The 17,052-nt window shown below is 40.2% G+C and overlaps 2 protein-coding genes across 4 annotated transcripts; one reads left to right on the top strand and one right to left on the bottom strand.

Annotated features, from left to right (window-relative positions):
* Window positions 1-5,029: 5,029 nt before the first annotated feature.
* LOC306840809 (tubulin beta-4B chain-like) lies at window positions 5,030-8,475 on the bottom strand. The gene is made up of 7 exons (XM_079370351.1): window positions 8,237-8,475; window positions 7,918-8,026; window positions 7,224-7,334; window positions 6,785-7,029; window positions 6,375-6,697; window positions 5,926-6,270; window positions 5,030-5,820 (listed from the first exon to the last, which is right to left on the bottom strand). Exons 1-7 carry the CDS (start codon window positions 8,291-8,293, stop codon window positions 5,673-5,675), a joined length of 1,338 nt encoding a protein of 445 aa, XP_079226477.1. The 5' UTR covers window positions 8,294-8,475; the 3' UTR covers window positions 5,030-5,672.
* On the top strand, window positions 7,341-17,052 carry nrde2 (NRDE-2, necessary for RNA interference, domain containing). 3 transcript variants are annotated; one of them, XM_079370349.1, is made up of 20 exons: window positions 7,341-7,749; window positions 9,051-9,181; window positions 9,358-9,457; window positions 9,546-9,752; window positions 9,868-10,008; window positions 10,123-10,388; window positions 10,680-10,906; window positions 11,463-11,687; window positions 11,821-12,010; window positions 12,264-12,397; window positions 12,673-12,793; window positions 12,927-13,099; window positions 13,210-13,381; window positions 13,472-13,692; window positions 13,825-14,323; window positions 14,797-15,212; window positions 15,394-15,533; window positions 15,738-15,879; window positions 16,445-16,516; window positions 16,686-17,052. In XM_079370349.1, the coding sequence occupies exons 2-20, from the start codon at window positions 9,121-9,123 to the stop codon at window positions 16,809-16,811; spliced, it is 3,633 nt and encodes a 1,210-aa protein (XP_079226475.1). In that variant the 5' UTR covers window positions 7,341-7,749; window positions 9,051-9,120; the 3' UTR covers window positions 16,812-17,052. The 3 variants fall into 3 exon arrangements, with proteins under 3 accessions (XP_079226475.1, XP_079226476.1, XP_079226474.1); XM_079370350.1 differs by having other exon boundaries at window positions 9,549-9,752; window positions 14,794-15,212; XM_079370348.1 differs by having other exon boundaries at window positions 7,342-7,749; window positions 14,794-15,212.

Raw genomic sequence — 17,052 nt, forward strand, 5'->3', positions numbered from 1 at the left:
AAGGCTCAGTGTTATTAAACGTTTGCCTTCAGCAGACATCTTGAGCTTTTGAATTCTTCACTATATTAACTCACATTTTGAGCCGGTTGTGTTCATTGACAGTGTTGCGGTTCGCTGCACAAAACTTGGTAAAAAAGTCCAGTGAAACACTTCCCTCAGTGTTATTCTGATCAATGAGTCATTCATGTGCAGTTTTTTTACAAACTGCTTCACATGTATCACAATGACTGGTTGCTGTTTGGACTTGATCTTTAAAGTCAGTATGGGATTTTATCTGTTTTTAAACCTGTTACCCATGTTGTTACAAAAGAGGAGGCATCAGGTGCATCTGTTCTTTTGTTCTGTGCATTATAGTTACCTGATTTTATACTTTTTCTTCATCCTGTGTGGCCTTATTTCCCCCCAAAAAAATCCCTCTCTGTGACCCTGGGTTCAATAAACCATCCCTTCTTACTGTGAAGGAAGACGAGCTCACTCCGTACATCCTGATTATCATCATTTACAGACCAAACCTTTCCATGAATGGAAATGTTAGCCTCCTCTTTAAAAACTATGGGACCTCTGCTCGCTGCGTCCTTTCTGTGTACATATTTATGTATCTTTTTTTTCTTACAGTGCCATAATTTGTTCTAATGTTCTATCCTCCACTGAGGTTTCATGTGTCTTGTAAAGAGTGTGTATGGAGTTTATGGTATATTCTGACCACACACACAGTTAAAGATGTATTGTGACAGTGTGCCTAAGATATTTATGACCTTGGCAGCACTTTTGGTTTGCTCTTGTATTCTGAAACATTTGGAGAAGTGTTAGTTTATAAACCAAAATGTCAAGAGAAAGTTGAAATATGTTAAATAAGTTCACACATTCAGTAGAAGTGCCTTCTAGGTGGAAAAAAAACTATTCTTCTGTTGACCTTTCCCCAATCCCTCCCCAGCCTGTTGGATGAACACGTCGGGCCCATGTATTTGAAACACAAGAACATTTGAACAGTTGATTGTGGTTTCCGTTTCAGGAAGTTGGTTTCTCATTAGTTTTTTAAATTGATATTATCTTCTGTGAGAGGTTCTGGAACATTTGTTCACACACCTTTGAAGCTTAATAACAAAAATATTAGCCTTTGTTCTACGTGGCAATAAAAACATCATTACCAGCAGCACAGTTTGGGTTACTCAGAGAGATGGTGCGTTTTCCTTCCAACTGTTTTAGCGTCGTCATGGCTACATGCATCCCTTTCCTTTTGTCTCTGCTGTAATTGTATCTGTCATGGAGGTCAGTATGCCTTTTCTTTTGTCCCTTATTTTTTTTTTTTTTTTTTCATCTTTTAGAAATGGAAATGTGTTTTATACATTCAGATCCCACCAGCGATTATCTGAAGGTCTATTTGTCCCTTATTGCAAACATTAGGAATTCATATTCTGGACTGATACTAAGCTATCAGCTATCTATTATTGAAACATTTCTTAAAGAACATGCTACATCAGACCATCACCACTGCCAGTACAAATGAAATATTACTGTCTGAGTATTATCACAACTAATACAACCGTTTGAAGAACGTTTAAAAAAAAAAAAAAAAAAGGCTGAATACTTTTTATCGATCTCTAAAAAAGGCTGTTTCTGACTGCATAATAAAATAGTATCTTATTTCTTTTTTTTTTTCAATCTTAGGCGAAGCTGAAATTAAATGTAATGTGGGAAGTGTCTCAGAAGTTTGTTCTTTCAGAGTACAGTATGATTCATAAAATGTGCAAATTTCTTTTGGTGCGTGTTTGACTTTGTTCACAATCGCTTTGTCCTCTCACTTCTCGTTTAGAAATGAAAAGTTGGTGTCCGTGGGCAAGACACTGAACACCAACATGTGGCATGTCAACGTGTGTGTGAATTAATTAGGTAATACTAATGGGCATTTTCCCTGCCAGCCTCTGCCACCAGGGTGTGAATTTTGTGTAAAAAAAAAAGTGGTTAGGTGACCCCAATTCAAGTCCATTTTACATTATTCATAGTGTATTCATATTACTGAGCATACCATGACTTCTGACCAGTTTCCTCCAGGTGAGATGTATGTGGTGCTGCAAAAAGATTACAACATTCATTCTTGCTCGGAGTGAAAAATATAATTATTTTCAAAGAAAAGGTTAACAGACCGAATATAAATATAGATAAAAATCAGTTTAAAAGGAAGTTATGAGACATTTTACATGTTTTCATTTGACAGTAACTCATAGAAAGACAAAAAAAGACGGTGTCCTTCAATAAATAATAAGGATAACAACCGTGAGAGCTCAATTTGTAAATTCAATCCATGTAGATATTACTTATAAGTGTAATTAATGTGGGACAACAACAAAGCACCTAAGCATGCGTATGTCTCTGTGTGGATGTATAGTTTTATATGTTCGCAGTACTTTTTTATAGTACATATCACACGTATATGCATCCAAGTATACAAGTCACATGTAATAAATTCATGCATAACAACAGAAGACATGACACACAAACAATATCTCTTGTTAAACAGAAGGTATATTCACATGAAGCAGCCATTAATCCTCGCCCATCCCATAGAAAAAGAGACATTTAATGTTATCAATGGAAATCTTTGAGGCACATAGCAGAGGGCTACTTGTGTTCCAGACTGATTACATTAGAAAGACTAATTCCTCCTGATGGTATATGTCATGTTTCCTGAGGGCACAGTCGTTCGTAGTTAGCAAATCCATTTACCACACAGACTAGCAACCTGTTACTACGGAGACAGAACAAAAACAAAAGTCAAACTATTTCTAAAGAAGATTTGAGCCTCCTTCTGATGCAAGGAATGGCTGGTTATAAACGTGTATTGGACATTTATTTTTATTTACCCACATTTAAGATTGCATTTATCAGATTATAAAAATATAAAAGGTGTCTCAAAAGAGGTCAACAGTCTTATACAAGAGACATTATCTTTCTGAAGAGACAAATAAAGTGATGCAATTTAAGAATACATTTTATGATGTATTTTATAATGCGCTTTTCATGCCCTCAAAGACACTGTATTGAAAAGTTAAAAAGATCAAAACAATATAAACTATGTCCTGGATCAGCTAATGGATGTTTTTCTCAAGAATTCAGCAGCTTGAAGAGACAGAAAACAAGTTAAAGCTCACAAACCCCCCCCCCCCCCCCCTTATCTGAGTGTGCAGTCATTGAACATTTATGACTGCATGTGAAGAAAGGAGAAAGTAGTGTTGGAGGGGAGTGATACGCTGTTTTAAAAATCCGCAGTCAAAGGAGGAAGAGAAGGCGATGCCCCAAAACGTATTAAAATTCTGCCAATACAAGTTCTTATTCCATCACAAACGCCATGTTTTCGACCTGAGGTCTTCTTCAAGTTATCATTTTTTGAACAAAGGGTGAAGGGCCACACCCAAAGTTACAGATATCAACACTGATAGGCCAATAGGAACCATGATACCAACAGAGGACAATGGAACAGGAAAGGTTATATGATGAGGTGTATGTGTGGTTCTTTATTCAAATGTACATTATCATGTTCTGCTGCTGTTAGAGGATGAGTTGACACAGTCGTGATGATTTCTGCCTGTACACTGAATCATTTGTATTAAAATCACACAATCAAAGACTGTTGACTTCAGAGACACCTGAACACATCTTAAAACGTTCATTAGATTCATTAGTTTAATCTTTTTACAAACATAAAGGTCCTGCTCATGAATGCATCAAAGAGTACATTCAGTGTTTTCCATTCACAATGCTACAATGTAGCCTACTCTGTATAAAACCTTTTTATGGAATGATTTATACTGCATTTATACAGGTCAAACCGTAAACGTGAGTTTGTGTGGCTGGGTAAAGTTAAGTGTATCCCTTACAATGAGACGAGGATGTAGGATGTTATCAGATCTGCGGCTTGTTCTGTTGAATAACTTCCTGTGATCTGATGGAAAGCATCTTTACATACAATTTTTTACATCAGATAAGAATCATATCATCAGATATATATAATAAATACAGATATAATATCAAGAATACAGGCCAGACCTTGTTAATACACCCTCCTTCATATTCACTGTATTAAAGCTGTTAATGAAAGAGATTGCTTGTTTTATTGATGAATCTTTATAACCTAACAAAATCTAATGTTTAATGCCTGAAACCACTGACATGGGATTGGTGTCAGAAAAAGGGCTGACACTGCATTTTAAAAAATATTTTCAGAGGCAAAAATGATATAGTGATATATATTTGGCTGTTAAAAAACTTCAGAAGATTCTTTGTTCAAATAAATGACTTGGGGCGCTTGATGGCTTAGAGGTTGTGTGCAGAGGCCAGCCATTCTGCATGGGACAAATAGTTACTGGTATATCACAATTGGATACTTTTAAACTAAACTTTCATCAAACATAGTTTGTCTTTTTGTTCTTCCATTAAATCTATTTTTTTATTCAATGGGGGAAGAAGAAACTATGTTTAGTGTGTGGCTGTAGCAGGCCTGTACTAAGTCTATTAAGTCAATCTTTTCTTTTACTTAAATCAACTAATTGGATGACTTAACCTGCTTCAGTACTTACATAAGTGCTGCGTTCACTCATCTGTGCACCCACAGGATACAGGTTTCAACCACAGCCTACTTAGAGGCTTGTTAGGTTTATTGGCAAGGACACCTTCTCTTGTAGCTCATCCTGCAGCAGCCGCAGTGAGGAGGCAGACTCGTCCAACCTAATTTGACAGTTTGTCATTGGCATATATATATATATATATTTTTTTACAAACTGGTTCTCTCAAGTTTCAAAACCTTTAAACTCATCTTTGATGTTTCTATAGTGGACAGGTGGAATTGTTTATGGCCTATCACATACAGTGAGCAGTGAGCTAGCATAATTTCTGTCTGGAAATGTTAACCCAACAGAAGTTGATTCCAGTTATGGTTTCCTCATCTCAACCATATTTACCTTTATAATCTGAAGTGCTTTACAAAAACATTTGATGACCTTGATGTAAGTATACAAAGGAACTACAGAATAGCACCAATCTTATATCTTTATTAAACCCCATCATTTTTGCACATCAACATCTAATCAAAGGTGAAACAGTGACCGGCTCAAGACGCTTTCATTTAAAGCTTTCAGACTTGTAGTGCATCTAAAATTCAGATGAAATTCTGCCAAAAAATGACTTTATATAATAAGTAGCAAATTCAACAAAGAGTGCCTCAAACTGGTCAGCGTTACATTCATTTTAAACCTGTACTTTGTAAAAGATGAACAGTTTCACAACCAAACCATGGGGCGGTGGTAGGTGTCAGTTTGCAGTCAATTACCTGAACTTGAAAAGTAACAGAACGATCCAACTTTGTTTGAACACATGGATTAAAAGAAGACAGGAAGTTTGAACATTCATATCCAAAGCAGGAAAGGAGAAGAGAACTCCTGACAGCAAAACAATTAGTCTGAAAACAGAAGAGAACTGTAAATAACAAAAACAAAAACTTTGAAGAACTATTTATACTCCAGTTAAGGCTGGATAAGTCTTTGAACGTATGAATGGATATATTTGACAACTCTCCACTGGAAAAATGCAAATGAGGTGTTTTAATAAATGCAGAACTGATTTGAATCTCATTGCCCAGCCTTAACTGTTGCATAGTAAGACAGGGGTTATGGTACTGTCTAGGCTAAATCCTCTTCACCCTCCTCCTCAAACTCTCCCTCTTCCTCAGCAGTGGCATCCTGATATTGTTGGTACTCGGACACCAGATCATTCATGTTGCTCTCAGCCTCAGTGAACTCCATCTCATCCATGCCCTCGCCGGTGTACCTGAAAAAAGAAATACTTATTCAGATATGTTGGGACAAACACGTTTGAGTCCAGGGGAACAATGAGAAGTCCTGCACATATACAGGGACATCTTCTTTCACTTACCAGTGGAGGAAGGCCTTGCGGCGGAACATAGCAGTAAACTGCTCTGAGATGCGTTTAAACAGCTCCTGAATGGCTGTGCTGTTGCCAATGAAAGTGGCGGCCATCTTGAGGCCGCGGGGAGGGATGTCACAGACAGCTGTCTTGACATTGTTGGGGATCCACTCCACAAAGTAGCTGCTGTTCTTGTTCTGAACATTAAGCATCTGCTCATCTACCTCCTTCATTGACATGCGGCCTCGGAAGATGGCGGCAACTGTAAGGTAGCGCCCATGGCGTGGGTCACAAGCAGCCATCATGTTCTTGGCGTCAAACATTTGCTGGGTGAGTTCAGGAACTGTCAGTGCCCTGGAAAAAGACAAGAACATGGGGTTCAGATAAATTTCACGTGCAATTAAAAATAAACTGTGGGTGTGATCAAGTCTGTGAAAAGCACGCGTGTGCCTCTCTACCTGTACTGCTGGCTGCCACGGCTCGTCAGGGGGGCAAAGCCTGGCATGAAGAAGTGCAGCCTGGGGAAGGGCACCATGTTCACTGCCAATTTCCTCAAATCTGCGTTGAGCTGCCCAGGGAAGCGCAGGCAGGTGGTCACACCACTCATGGTGGCAGAGACCAGGTGGTTGAGGTCACCGTATGTTGGTGTGGTGAGCTTGAGCGTACGGAAGCAGATGTCATACAGAGCTTCATTATCAATGCAGTAGGTCTCATCTGTGTTCTCAACCAGCTGGTGGACGGAGAGGGTGGCATTGTAAGGTTCAACGACTGTGTCTGACACCTGAAATGAGAAAAGAGATAAATGTATGAATAAAGAGCAGGGTGGCTTGAGGTATCATTTTAATGCAATGACTGCAATGTTATGAACCTTGGGTGAGGGCACCACACTGAACGTGTTCATGATGCGATCTGGATACTCCTCTCGGATTTTGCTGATGAGCAGCGTGCCCATGCCAGAGCCGGTGCCTCCTCCCAGCGAGTGGGTGAGCTGGAAGCCCTGGAGACAGTCGCAGCTCTCTGCCTCCTTCCTCACCACATCCAGGACCGAGTCCACCAGCTCGGCTCCCTCTGTGTAGTGACCTTTAGCCCAGTTATTACCTGCTCCGCTCTGGCCTGTGTGACATGCAAATACAGAAATTAATCACAGCTGTAGTCAACACTTCCTGGATCTGATTCTACTTGAAATATGACTCCCATCACACAAATAACCTGTTTTGTATATATTGAAAGTAGAGCTGTGGAAATTTTACTGTAAGCTATCACACAATGGGAACTTCAACTCCAGTTAGAGCACATTTCATTCTCACCAAAGACAAAATTGTCTGGTCTAAAGATCTGGCCAAAAGGACCAGACCTCACAGAGTCCATGGTGCCAGGCTCCAAGTCCACCAGCACTGCACGAGGGACATACTTGGAACCTGGTGAAGAAACCACAGGGACACAAATGGACCGTTAAAACAACACAGTATTAAAGCACTTAAAGACATGCTCATAGCTTTTGGGTTGATATTGTGCATTTAAAAAAAAATCTGTTTTCATTTAAAAGCTTAGAGACAGTGAATATGATGGTTGCTACGGAAGAACTTGTTCAGCTTTCATGCCGTGATTTCTTTTCTTTTTTTTTGCTCAACAACAAACTAATGTCTAATAATTAGAGTGATGTTATGCTCTTTCTACAATGGTTCATCATTTATTCCTTTTTACTTACATTATACGACTATATATCTATATGTACATGGATCAGACCTTTCATTTGTTTGGGATATTTTCGTTGGCCTAAGGTTTGTTGTTTCTGTATCATGGAAACGAGGCGACAGTAACGAAGCCAGGAAGGTGAGTCAATCAGTAAGACTTTTCACTGGCTTCCAGCAGGACACGGACCCCCTGCTGGGTGGCTACGGTACTATTGAGCCTTGTGGTTGATATCGAATTACCTTGGCTTCCCTAGAAATTAGATAATCTTACTATGTAGATCGAAAGCTTTAATAAAGTGGACTCAACCTGATGCCTCGTTGTAATACACGTTGATCCGCTCCAGCTGCAGGTCGCTATCCCCATGGTATGAACCAGTCGGGTCGATTCCATGTTCGTCACTTATCACCTCCCAGAACTGGAGCCAGGAAAAGAATAAAGGACAATGGTTAAATTTGCTGGTTAAGTACCAATATTGCGAAAGCCGACCACGCTTTTGTGGGCCGCTAGGCTAACATTAGCTTCGACGCTCACGTTAGCATAACGGGTAGCCCGCCCAATTTTAAATTTTTTTGCGCTCTTTTACAATACGTTTGAAAGTTACGTTTGAAAACAAATTTATTCGTACCTTTGCTCCAATTTGATTTCCACACTGGCCGGCCTGCAGGTGAACGATTTCCCTCATTGTTTTTTATCGAAGATTAAAGCTTCTTGACGACGAAAATGGGTAACGCTGTAACTGCTCTCGGACAACTGCAACGGACTAACCAAAGAATGCGCGAGCAGGACGATCTACCAAGCGGTAGATGAACGCAATTGGATAACGCACACGTCAGTCAAAGCCCAAGCGAGATGTCATTGGTCGAGAGAAAACTTTTTTGACTTCTGATTGGATGGCGCTTTAAGAGTCGCAGATTCGTTGTCTTGGTAACACAATAGATTTTCAAACACGTATTACATGGACACACCTAATCTTTTTTTGCGGCGTGTTAGTGCGTGTTTAAAAGAAGCATTTGAGTTTCAATAAAAACTAACACGAAATGTAATGTAATCTCTCTAACATGAGCTTCTCTGCTGCTTAAAGAATTAGTAAAAAAAAAAAAAAAAGAAGCTAAGGTGATATATGTGAAACAGCTTATCAACAAAGATATATTTACCACTAAACACGAGTTAAATGAATACCATTAAAACCTTTTAATGGTAAAACATCATTAAAACTGTTTTTTGATATTGACAATATATAGCCTGCGATAGGACGTTAAAGGTAACGTTTTGTCGCCACAAGAGGGTGATTGTGTGCCGTAAAACCTGTGGGAAAATACACTTGGATTTTTTTTTTTTTAATTTTTAAAGGAGGCTTTTTCATTTTTAAACATTGCAGATTAAATTCATTAAATTGCAAAGATAGATGTATAAACAGTTTGTCTATGTTAATTTTACAGTCTCAAGGCAGAAGGCAGTGTGGTGCGTGACGTCACATTTGTGCGACTGTTTTTATGCGACGTTACTGTCATGGCGCTGTTTCCAGCATTTGCTGAAGAAGCGACTAATGAAGTTAAAGATTCGCGCAAAGGTAACCCCTCCTTCATACAGAATACATTTTGATGTAGTTTTTTTATTTATTTATTTATTTTTACTTTTGTGTCATTATTATAAACTTTGAACACACTTACGCGACGTCTGCTTGTCTCTGTACCTGAGTAACAGAGTCCACATGTTGTTTGCTTTTGTTCCTCTTACGTTTTTTAGAATTAGACTGGCTGAAAAATAAGAGTTTTAAGACCGGAGATGCCCTCTCTCTTCATCATCTGTTTGCTGAGAAGTCCAAAGACAGACAGAGGGAATCAAGGTGAGATCAAACACATTACACACAATATTTAACATGAAAGATGTCTTTGTTTTTAATGTATTAACATTGTGCTAAACCTTCTTATCAGTAGTGTTGGTAAAGACGTAAGTTCCACAGAAAAGGAGGAGGAAGAAGAGAGTAATCTGCCACCCAAAAAGAAAAAAAAGAAGAGTGAAAAGAAAAGGAAGAAGAAGAAAAAACACAAAAAGAAAAGTGGGAGGTATTCTCACAGCAGTGGGTCTGACTCTGACACTATTTACCCCAGTCAGCTTAAAAAGGAAGAAGAAGAAAATGGGTACGGACACACTCGCCTCACTCCTTATTTTTGCTAATGTTCTTGAATTGATCTTGAATATTTTTTTGCCATACCTCTGCTGTTTATTGGTTGATTTGTCTTTGCATCCATACAGTTCCCGGCTTGCACCATTAGCAAGCCATTTCTCTTGGTTGGATGACCTTCAGACACCCACAGATCAGCTGTTCTGTGTTGACTGTAAAGCAGACACTGCCAACTGGACGTACAAGTCCCTATACAGAGGAGATGTAGCCAGGTAAGGCACCTGTCAAACAGACTTTGGTTGGTAAATCAGATGTTAACTTGGAAAAAGCAAAAAGCAGTGTCATATAATTTAAATGGTCATTGTTTTAATCTCTTTGTGTTCCAGGTATAAGAGGAAAGGAAGCTCGTCCTTGGGTCTGGACCCTCGCAGTCAAGAAGTCAGCTGGGAGGAGTCAGAGTCAAATAAGAAACAGAAAGGCAGGGACAAGAAGAAATCAGCAGATAGATACTTCTCTACAGTCAATCGCCAGCTGCTGAGGTCTGAGGCCCCTGTTTGTGCAATACCAACTCCTCCTGAGGGCAGTGATGCCAGGAGTCCAACCTCTTTTCTCCCCCTGCATGACAATGAGGAGAAAAAAGGAGGACAGATGGGTAAGAGATTTTTCTACAACAGGTGGTAAGATGCATCATCCTGAGCTTTTTAGTTTAAACACTTTGCAGGTTGTTGTAAGATGTTTTAATATATGCTACTGCAGCAGATGGGAAATAAAGTATTAGGCTTTTATATTCTTAACAGAATAATAAGGTACGATGGGGAAGGCGAGTAAGGCTGACCTAATTTGGGGACTTTTAATCATGGATTGCCTTTAAAGCATGGACTGGATCCTCTCCTCAGCTTCCATTGATCTAACTTCACACCTTCAAAAAAAAATTTCTATCCAGGTGACGGAGTGCAGACATCGTGGGTCAATCCCCTGGGTGTGTATGACTCCTCTACAGCGCTCTGGCTGCAGGGGAAGGGACAACAAGTCCAGACTGAGGAGGAGAAGCAGGACACACAGACGAAGCAGAGTGCTGTGCTTTTGACCAGCAGGACTGAAGAGTTTAACAGGCGACTCAGAGAGCAGCCAGAAGATACACAGCTATGGATAGAATTTATAAGATACCAGGTAGTGAAACTTGAACTGCTGTGCTTTGCAGCAATGTTTTGTATGGATGTCTATGCACAGTAACTTGATCATGCAGCTATAGAAAAAAAGCCAAATCAAACATTTATATATTTTGGTAAATAAATCGGTTGTTATTTCTCTATGTTGATGCTGTTGGAACAATGTGTACAGATTCACATTCCCATAATTATGTTTCAGTTGGGGGGGTTTTCTGATCAAACCAGGAGAAGTGTAAATTAATCAAGTCCAAAAAAAAACCACAAAAAAATGTGTCACCAGGATTAGAAAGGACAAAGGATTTTTTTGTAAGACCCTTAACCCCCAAGTTCAGGAAGTTAGAATTACTTGTTGTGTTAATGGAGCCTTGTAGATTTGAAGTGTTATCTTGCAGCCATTACAGCCTGTTAGGAAGCTGCAGGCTGAAACGATCGTCCTGAGAAATTCACAAATATTTGCATCAGTCATGTTCACCTCAAAATAAAAGATCTGAATGTCACTTTTTGTTTTTCCTATGCAGCGGTACTTTCAGTTTTTATCTTCTTCTTTGCCTCTACAGGATGAGCTGAGTGCAACAGTGTTTGGAAGTGGTGAGGAACAACAGGGCAGTGATTTGGCTGAGCGTCGCAAGTCTTCCTACAAGGCAGTCCTGGAGAAAAAGCTCAGCATCGCAGAGTGTGCAGTCGAGACCAACCCAAGTTGCATCGACCTGCAATTGGAGAAACTGAAGATCTGCCAGGAGCTGTGGGAGCCCTCACTTCTAGCTAAAGAATGGAAGAAACTGGTTTGTCTACAGTGTTTATATGCTTTTATTTAAATCAAGTGTAGCATGTGATCTTCTGTCAGATCCTGTCAACATTTTCGTTGACATGCCTGTGGCTTAAGGTAATTCTATATGTGTCATCTATTGGATTAAGGTGTTCGTGCACCCAAACAGTGCCCCTTTGTGGAGGAAATATCTGCTGTTCACCCAGAGCTACTTCAGCAACTTCAGTGTGTCGAAGGTGAACTCCGCCTATGGGAAGTGTCTCAGTACGTTGAGCGCTGTGCGTGATGGCAGCATGGTCTCTCATCCAGTCCTGCCAGGGCTTGAGGAAGATATGTTGGGTAACACGGATTAAGATTTGGACTTACTTTACAATTGTTTTGACCCTGAGAGAACTTTTTATGGATGATAATAACATATTCATTTAACATTGTTAGATTCTCAATTGCCAAAATGTTCTACTTTGTTAAAACAAAGACACTTATTATTCATTTTGATACAATATTTAAATAGTACAGAGCATTTTGTGTTGTTTGATCAACACGTCTTAAAAGATGTTGTACTTCTCTGGTTTGTCTTTTTTCTTCTGTCCAGATATTTTCACCCAACAGTGTCACTTCCTGCGTCAGGCTGGTCAATCAGAGAAGGCAATTTCTCTGTTTCAGGCCATGATCGACTTTACTTTCTACAAACCTGACAGTGTGCAAAAAATGTCCACCAAGCAGCAGGTAAACACGCACACAAAAGAAAACCAACCATGTATTTTAAACCTCCTCTAAAAAACAGGATTTAACTGAGTAGCAGAGGCATGTGCTTTCTTAAGTGGCCTTAATGAAAGCTGTTGGGATTGCACACCATGTTTATTTGTGAGTTTTAAAAGGTGCTGCGCTATAGATTTAAATAAAAAAAAAATAAAAAAAGTAGGGCCTTTCTCTCAATGCAGAGTCAGGAACACACGTCAGAGCTTTAGTTATGTCAATAAATTGGAAATGTGTCTTTTCAGGTTGAGTTCTTTGAGCCTTTTTGGGACAGCGGGGAGGCAAGAGTTGGAGAGCTTGGGGCCAGAGGTTGGAAGGCCTGGATGCAACAACAAGAGAAAGGAGGGTGGTTACAACCCAATCCAGGTAACACACACACACACATACTAACCCTTTATGTTACCTTTTTCATTGTTGATTTAAGTTATGAAAAGCAATTTTAGGGCAAAAATAACAAAGTGTTTTTCTTGTTGATGTTTGTATGTTTTTGCATCCACAGAGGAAGAAGAGGAGGAGGAAGAGGACGAAGAGGAGGTAAAAGACCGGAGCCAGCCTAGATGGACAATCTGGTTGGATGTGGAGACATCTCGGGAAGCGGCTCACTGGCTGCCCTGGAGGCCTGACAAAGCCAAGGGCCAATCAGAAGAAGACTGCGAGGATCCAGACAGACAGGTTCTGCTTCAAGCTGTGTCTGCATTGTCATGTATTATATGTCTGTGTACGTTAATAAACAGAGGCACATTTTTTTACTCCTTTGTCTATCTTTGTCTCCTTACCTTCAGGTGTTGTTTGATGACATCGGTCCGTCCCTTATTTGTCTGACTTCTCCAGAGCTCCAGCTTCGTCTTCTTCTCCGTTTCTTCTCATTCCTCGGGCTTCCTGTAGACCCAGTGCTCTCTGCTGCGTCCTGTCAGCCTGACCTGCTCCTGGAGAACCTTTCTCTGCTCATTCAGGGTAAAAAGAACCAAATGGGTCAAAAGACTTTAAAAAATCTTTTCAAATATAATCAGGCATTAACAAATCTGTCTCAATGCAACATCCTAGGAAATGATCTCAGTCACCCCTTGACATCCAGTGACCTACCTAACCTCGGTGTGGACTCTGTAGGTCACATGACTACTCTCCAGGGAACAAGGAAGTGGGCGGGGCTTGGGAAGCAAGGGGAAAGATTTTTTACCAATATTTACAGCATGGTCCAGCATGTTCTTCCTGCCCAGCATAGAGCCATCCTGTCACTCAGTTGGATGCAGTATGAGAAACTCAAAGTAAGTGTTGGTTTATTTGACTCTAACTTATAGACTGGAAGAAAAAAACCATTCCATAGTATAAAATAAAGATCTTGCTTTTATGTAAAAAGTGGTTGACCTGTGCACTAATGAACCTATTCGTTACCCCAGGTTTTGCGTTGCCTGTGTGGCAGCAACAAAAAGCGCCTTCGCTCTCAGGGGAAGAGCAGCAAACGGGTTGCCAAGCAACTTCTCAAAGAACCAAACAACCGCTCGTCATTGGTGCTTTGTCGGGAGTACGCCCACCTGGAGTGGATGCTGGGCAACTTTGACGAGGCTCGCAAAGTCTTTTCCACAGCCTCAGCATTAGGGGGTGCCAAAGGGCTGACTAGTCCCTACCTCTGTGAGCTGTGTCTGCTGTGGGCCCAGCTGGAGGTGGAGGAATGGACAGGTTCACAAAGAGAAGGCCTCTCTGATGTCACCACATCGCCAGCTGTGTGTGTGCTAACCAGGCTGGCAGAGGGAACCTTCTCCTCATCGTCTTCATCATCATCTCAGTCTCTCACTCCTGTTTCCATCCTGAAAGCCAGGAGGTCTTATGAGCACACTCTGACAGCTGGCTGTTTAGCGCTTGACCAAGACATCCACAACCTTCAAGTCAACAGGAAAGGTTAATAATCACAAATATCTTCAGTCTGTTTTATTTGCCAAAGAGATTGTTTCTTAGAAAAGGACCATCACTGGCTTAGTATGGTTAGTTTTTTTCCCAACATATCATCCCATTTGTTTGGATTTATGGTGGCATTGTTGTCATTCACAAACTAGCAGAGACTTGAAACATAGGATCTAAAATGTATTTTGGGAGAGTATGAAATGAGAGTGGGTAATGAAATGTTTGGAAAGGAGCTGGAGATTGGACTTGAATCATGAACCTATATGGGGTGCGACCAGACCGCTAGGCTAGACCATCAACTTTATGAGTTATGATATGTAAAATCCCTTGCATTACACATAATTGTGTATGTCACATAATTACCTCTTACCTCTATATACTTTGTCAAACATGTAAACATTACTATAGTCAATAATGTGGAGTACACGGTACGTTATGAGCGTTATTCTCTCTCATTATTCCACAAGCAGGTGAAGATGACCTGCTTGGAGAGAAGCTGAAGCTGAGAGGCCTGGTTGGCTGCTACGCTCTGTTCCAGTACCTCACAATGGGCATGCAAGCAGCTAATGTCGTCTACAGCCAGGCCAGAGAGAGGTTGGAGGAGCTGCACCACAAGCTGACACTCGACAAACAGCTTAACAGTGATAGGGAAGCCAGTCTAGCGAGCACTGATGGTGGCCAACCTGGAGCCGATGTTGGACACCTCGGCAGGCAGTGGCTCAACAGGCTAGCTTCAGAGTGTGAGCAAATAGCAGTACAGCAGGCAGGGTTGCTAAAGTACCACATGGGAAGAAATGTGTTTCCACTGGCAACTTTGAGACAGATGCTGACATCTGCTCTTTCTACCTGGTCCAGCAGCGCCCCTCTTTGGAGCATATACTTACAGGTGAGTAAGTATTTATGAGTTTCCTCATAAAGGACAGAACCTATTTTTTGATCATTCTGGGTTCAGATCGAATCAGAAAATCACCTGCCCTTCTTCAAGTTTTTTTTTTCTTTTCCCAGATCTTTGAACTTAGCTTCAACTGAGTAAGTCCTTGTGTGTCCTCATTCAACCTGTGTTTTAGGTTGAGAACCGTTACCACAGTGCTGGGCGGGCACGTCGCTTTTTCCACTCTGTAACTAGGGACAACAAAAGAGTGCTACCACGCCTCTTTGCCATTGTTGCTGAACAACAAAGGAAGCAGCTGGTGGATGCTGCTCAGAGGTAAGGGCAGAACGGATGATGTGCAAAATATCTTGCAGCAGTACTGATGTGAAAATAATTAGCATTAAAAGATTGTGATATTTCTTTTTGTTAAGCCAAAAAACTCTACCAACAAGTGAAATTACCTTTTAGTCATTTGATTTAATTTAATCACATTTGGAAAAAAAAAACATTTGTTCTTTCCTAATCTTGTGGTGTTTGTAGATCTTGTAACCATGACGCTGCCTTGCCCATCCTGCCAGAGAACGGCCTCAGCAACCGTATTCGTGGACTGTTTGAAAACACCATAGCAACAGAGCTGGGCTCTCACTGTCCTTTACTTTGGAGGATGTACATGAACTTCCTGGTAAGAAAATAATTAGCTTACTAAATCTCTTTTCCTTTCCTTGAAAGATGAGTTGACACGGGATTCATAATCCTTTTAGCGTTAATTAAATTATACCAATAAAATCAGAGATGCAAACTTATCTCCGCTTTTACCCTGCTGCAAAAATAAAAACAGTTTTTGGTGGTTGTAAGAATGGATAGTGATTATGGCACAAAATCAGCAGTCCAATTAACTTAAATTAATAAGTGGAACATCAAGGAAAGATGTTGTAATATATTCAATAAATGTAATAATAGTTTTTTTTTTCAAACATTATATAGCAATTTAGTTTGAACCAGAAATGTGCATTTTAGAAATTATTGAAAAGGTCTGCTGCATCTTGTGAAGCTAGTTTGTCATTCTTAGTGTGTAAAGCTTGTTGAGCCTTGACCTTAGCCTCATCTTCCAAATATTGACTCAGAGACAGTCGTATGTGAGCTAACATACGTATGCATGTAAATTCAAAGACCAAATATTGACTGTCAGTAAAGCCTTTTGGTTGTGCTTATGTATGTATTGCTTATGTGTGTATGTGCATTTGTAGGTGTCAGAAGGGAAGGTGGATAAAGCCAAAGGGATCTTTTACAAGGCTTTACAAAATATACCATGGGCTAAGGTGAGACAGACAGAAAACAGCTTTTATTCCTAACAGCAGCTGACTTCTGTCTATATAATTTTTTGATTGCACTAAAACAGTTCAATTCCCTTGCTCTCTGACTCTGGGGTGTGTGTGAATTAAAATTTGCATTCATGCAAATGTATATGTATGTCACGTGTGCAATTAGGGTTTGTACATGGACGCAGTGCAGCTGTTCCCTGAGCATCTCCAGGAGTTTGTTGATCTGATGACAGAAAAAGAACTCCGACTGCGACTGCCTCTTGAAGAACTGGATATACTTCTGGAGGACTGAACGCACAAACACACACCATTCAAGAACTTGAACTTGCTATAACAGGACCGACACACACAAACCCACATGCTTACGCACACAGCTGCAGTATTAAAGAGTTAAGTTGTTGTGATCTAAGTTGGGCCTGAAGCTATCCTTTGTACATTCTAATTTTTAATTCATTTTTACAGCAAACTTTGACTATTTAATAAGCAGACACTGTTAATAAATAGATGATTCAATAAAACGTGTTTTAAATGTG

The sequence above is a fragment of the Symphodus melops genome (genome assembly GCF_947650265.1).
Source record: "Symphodus melops genome assembly, chromosome: 19".
NCBI classification, from domain to species: domain Eukaryota; kingdom Metazoa; phylum Chordata; class Actinopteri; order Labriformes; family Labridae; genus Symphodus; species Symphodus melops.